Source organism: Pinus tabuliformis, chromosome 6 (assembly GCF_031772625.1).
Source record: "Pinus tabuliformis cultivar Carrire ecotype Pingquan chromosome 6, CPIR1, whole genome shotgun sequence".
NCBI classification, from domain to species: Eukaryota; Viridiplantae; Streptophyta; class Pinopsida; order Pinales; family Pinaceae; genus Pinus; species Pinus tabuliformis.
In genome coordinates, this window is record NC_142292.1 from 736,607,030 (window position 1) to 736,612,001 (window position 4,972).

The 4,972-nt window shown below is 40.0% G+C and overlaps 1 protein-coding gene across 1 annotated transcript; it reads right to left on the reverse strand.

Annotated features, from left to right (window-relative positions):
* Positions 1 to 2,141: 2,141 nt before the first annotated feature.
* Positions 2,142 to 4,738, reverse strand: LOC149260835 (putative acyl-activating enzyme 6). Its single transcript, XM_089421131.1, has 2 exons — positions 4,110 to 4,738; positions 2,142 to 3,993 (listed from the first exon to the last, which is right to left on the reverse strand). Exons 1-2 carry the CDS (start codon positions 4,308 to 4,310, stop codon positions 2,497 to 2,499), a joined length of 1,698 nt encoding a protein of 565 aa, XP_089277257.1. The 5' UTR covers positions 4,311 to 4,738; the 3' UTR covers positions 2,142 to 2,496.
* Positions 4,739 to 4,972: the final 234 nt, after the last annotated feature.

Here is a 4,972-nt window from a genome sequence, read left to right on the forward strand (position 1 = left end):
TTCATTCCAACCTTCTTCGTTTGAAGAAGCAATCAGAGATGAAAATTGGGTGCAAGCCATGGATGAAGAAATTGAAGCTATTGAAAAGAATGATACATGGGATTCGGTTGATTTGGCAAAGGACAAAAATATAATTGGTGTGAAGTGGGTATACAAGGCAAAGTTGAATGAGAAAGGTGAAATTGATAGATTCAAGGCTAGACTTGTAGCAAAAGGATTCTCGCAGCAACCAAGAATAAACTTTGGAGAAACGTTTGCTCCTGTAGCCAGATTGGATACTGTAAGAGCAGTTCTCGCCACAACAACTCAGAACAAGGGGAAAGCATATTAGATGGATGTGAAATCAACCTTCTTGAATGGAATTCTAGAAGAAGAAATTTATGTGCAGCAACCTCCAAGATATGAAGTTGAGAGTAATGAAGAGAAAGTTTATAGGTTGAAAAAAGTGCTCTATGGGCTGAAGCAAGCACTTAGAGCTTGGTATAACAAAATTGACAACTACATGATTAAGAATGGATTTTGCAGAAGCAACATTGAGCCTACCTTATACACAAAGGTAAATGAGCATGGACAGATTTTGATTGTTTGCTTATATGTTGATGACATGATTTTTACAGGTGATTTTGAGATAGATGAATTTAAAGTAGCCATGATGAAATAATTTGAGATGACAAATCTTGGTCTCATGAAATACTTTCTTGGCATAGAAGTTGAGCAATCTGAAAAAGGAATTTTTATTTGTCAAAATAAATATTCCAAAGATTTATTGAAAAGATTCAGTATGGAAAATTGCAAACCTGTCCCTACACCAATTGCAACAGGTACAAAGTTAATCAAGGATGATGAAGGATCAGATGTCAATCCAACTTTATTCAAAATATTGGTTGGTAGGCTCATGTATCTCACAGCTACAAGACCGGATATCATGCAAGGAGTGAGTTTGATTTACAGATTTATGGAGACTCCAAAAGACACACATTGGAGTGTAGGAAAAAGAATTCTGAGATACATAGCACGAACCAAAGATTGTGGCATTATGTATCTAAGCACAAAAAAGAAGGATTTGATTGGATACATAGATAGCGATTTTGCAGGTAGTTTGGATGATAAGAAGAGCACTTTTGGTTTTGTGTTCCACATTGGTTCAGGTGTGATTTCATGGGCATCTAAGAAGTAGCCCATTGTGACACTTTCATCAGCAGAAGCAGAATATGTAGCAGCAACATCAGTAACATGTCAAGCAGTGTGGTTAAGAAGAGTACTTGATGGATTCAAGCAGAAACAACAAGGATCAAGAACAATATATTGTGACAACACCTCAGTGATTGCACTATCCAAGAATAGTGTGTTTCATCAGAAGAGAAAGCATATTGATACTAGATATCACTTTATTAGAGAACATGCGAGCAATGGAGAAGTTCACATGAAGCCTTGTAAATCTAGTGATCAATTGGTTGATATATTTACTAAGTCATTAGCACAAGATGTGTTTGAGTTTCATAGAAGAAACTTGGGTGTTGTAAGCCTAGCTGGGACATAGACGAGCAAGCATGTTTGAGTTGTCATGAGTCATGTTTTAGTTTAGCAGTCATAATTAAGGAGGAGTGTTAAAATAAGATAATTACTCCTGCATGAGGAAGAGAGTTAACTGAGTGATTGAGTCAAGTCGAGCTAAGTGATAGACAACTTTGAGTGTGTGACTGCATGTGGTTGCATGTCATGATATTTTAGGCAATTAACTAGTTGAAAAAGGGTTAAATACCCTTCACGGGGTTTATTGTAAGCATCATGTTTTGTGTGATCATTAGAAGAGCAACATCTCATGTTTTATGTGTGAACAGTTCATGCTTTGTCTACCAGCAAGTTGCATACTTTGCCATCTATCCCATTAAACCAAAAAAAGAGTTTAGGCTCAGAAAACTGTGCAGAAACAACATGTCCATCACTACATGAGAGGGGAAGATTGTGTCGCATCCATGCATGCACGCACAACATTAAACAATGATTTTAGATAAATGATTTAGACACAACATTAAACAATAACTTTAGATAAATAAGCGAGTAAAACATTGATACCATAATAATGCTAAAAATCACATTGATGAACAATTAAATTAATGCTACGGCAAACTTTACTTAAATTTTGGATAAATAACAATTGGAACTTATAATACGATAATAATGCTTAAAAAAACATTCATCAACAATTGAATTAATGCTAAGTCAACGATCTGCCGATCGCTATATTCCTGCTGAAGGCAGGGACTAATAATAACCGCCGTGATAATAAGAAAAATTGAGCCCCAAACTAATCAAACATTACATATTATTATTCCTAAAGTTAATATTTCATGTCAGCCCCTAAAAGCTCCAGTGGGAGGAGAGAAAAATCCAACCTTCCCTGTTATTATTCTTAAAATTAAATATTACTGTGACAGCAATAGAATCCGCCAGACTCAGTTCAATCAGCCTTCTGAGATGGTTAGAGTTGCTTGCTCAAAGTTTGCTAGATCTGCCGATGTTGTTCGACGTATGCTCCAGTTGTGGCAGCTTTTTAGCCATTTCTCTGAGTTCAAACTTTTGAATTTTGCCGGTGGAAGTCTTCGGCAGTGATTCCATGAACACCACAGTTCTGGGGACCATATAGCGAGGCAGCCGCTCTCTGCAGAACGACATGATATCTGCCTCTGTTACCCTTACCCACGAATGACTCGGATTGCTCGGCCGTCCTCTAATACTCACAAATGCACATGGAGTCTCTCCCCAGAAAGGATCGGGCCTTGCCACAACAGCCGCCTCCACAACCCTGGGATGGTCGTACAACACCGACTCCACCTCCACGCTGCTGATGTTCTCCCCGCCTGAGATGATAACGTCTTTGGAACGATCCTTTATCTCCAAGTAACCGTCCGGGTGGATCACTGCCAGATCCCCCGTGTGGAACCACCCACCTTCCATGGCTTTTGCAGTGCTCCTCTCGTCCTTCAGATATCCCTTCATAACACTCGGCCCTCTCATCATAACCTCGCCCATCTGCACTCCGTCTCTCGCCACGCTGCCCATGCTACCCGGATCTTTTACGTCCAATTCGACCAAACTTAGCGACCTCACGCCCTGTCTAGCTTTCATTTGAGCCCTCTCGTTGGCTGGAAGTTTGTTCCACCCAGATTTCCAAGCGCATGAAACTACGACTCCTGCGGTCTCTGTGAGGCCATAACCATGAGTAACAGAGAACCCCAGCTCTTCAATTTTCAGCAGCACAGCAGCTGGTGGAGGAGACCCGGCGGTCAAGATTTCCACCCGACAGGGTAAAGGTTTTCTTTCGGATGGATCCGCGTTTGCGATCATCGAAAGCACCACAGGCGCCCCGCAAAGATGGGTAACCCGGTGATCACTGAGAGCTTTGTAGACGATGTTAGCATCGAATTTCCTGAGGCAGATATTTGTGCCGCCGAGGGCAGCAATTGCCCAAGGAAAACTCCAACCGTTGGCGTGAAACATGGGCAGAGTCCACAGATAAACCGGCTGTGACTTCATACCCCATGTTAAAAGAGCATCCAAAGCCATTGTGTAGATGCCTCTGTGGCTCTGAACTACTCCTTTAGGAGCAGAGGTTGTGCCCGATGTATAATTCACAACAATGGACTGCCATTCATCCTCTGGCCACCGTGTTTCGAACTCTGGATCTCCTTCTTGCAATAATCCTTCGTATGTTGTGGCTGTTGCTGTACTCGTGGGAACTATTTCTCTGCCATTGACGAGCTCATGGATGATTACCAGGGTGGGCTTATGGTTGGATCCGCATAGAGCTTCAGTGACGACAGGCAAGAAGTGATAGTCCGCAAACACAATCTTGGGTTGACAGTGATTGAATTGAGCAGCCATTGTTCGAGCATCCAGACGCGTGTTGACGGTGTTAAGAACGGCCCCTGCCATTGGAACTGCGAAATGCATTTCGTAAATGGCAGGAACGTTGGGAGCCACCACAGAGACCTGCAGAGTAAATAAGGTCAAGATTATATACTGATATGCTCTGGTGGGTCTCACGTATGGTCAAAGAATAATAAAATTCCCACAAAAATCATGATATGAAAGATTAGTATAGTTACCACATCCCCTGTTGAGATATTGCGAGCAGAGAGAGCAGAGGCGAGCCTGCGACAGCGTTGGTAAGTCTCAGACCATGTAAAACGCGTAGAATTGTAGACGAGAGAGGTGGAGTCTCCATAGACAATGGCAGCTCTCTCTATGAAGCGGATGGGTGACAATGGAGGGTAATTCGCAGCACATAGCTTCATCGATTCCTCCATTTTGAACTCAGTGTCAGAAAATCCAACGCTGCAATTATACCAGGAAACAACTAGTTGCTTATGGCTAGCCTTCAGAAAATTCGGAAGACACGTTCATCTTCCATGCTTAATTATCACGTCTAGCTATGGTATTCCGAAATCATATTTTTATTTTTAATGGTGCTTTGCTTGTTGGATGGCGCTTTGCTCGGCTGATGTGAATGGAGTCAATATTAGTTAATGAGAATATACTCACTTCAAAAGTGCTACACGGAATAATTATCTTTGAACGAAAGCAAGCAAGGTCAAGTGGTGTTAGGGAAGGAATGGTTAGAATATTTGGAATTTAATGAATAGGAGAGAAATTAATAGTTTGATTTTGTTAATATTTATTAAAAATAAAATTGATTATTGATTTGATTTTTATTAAAATAGATAAATTAAATTGATTATTAAATATTTTCGAAATTTTGAATAAAATGATTCATTATTATGTTTAGAAAATCTATAACACTTAAATTATGTAGAATTCACCAATAAATTTTATTGTAACAAATTCATGCTAAATTATGTGCAAATTTTACCAAAACAATATAAAAAAATCTCCAAAATGTATAACACAAGTAACGGTTTTTATTTCTAAAATGTATAACCCAAGTAACGGTTTTATGATGGTATTTAAG

Bases quoted from the DNA above. Each gene is read 5' to 3' on its own strand.
- LOC149260835 (XM_089421131.1), bottom strand. From the start codon at position 4,310: ATGGAGGAATCGATGAAGCTATGTGCTGCGAATTACCCTCCATTGTCA. The intron at 3,994-4,109 runs GTAACTATACTA...TTTACTCTGCAG, and splicing joins ATATCTCAACAGGGGATGTG to GTCTCTGTGGTGGCTCCCAA.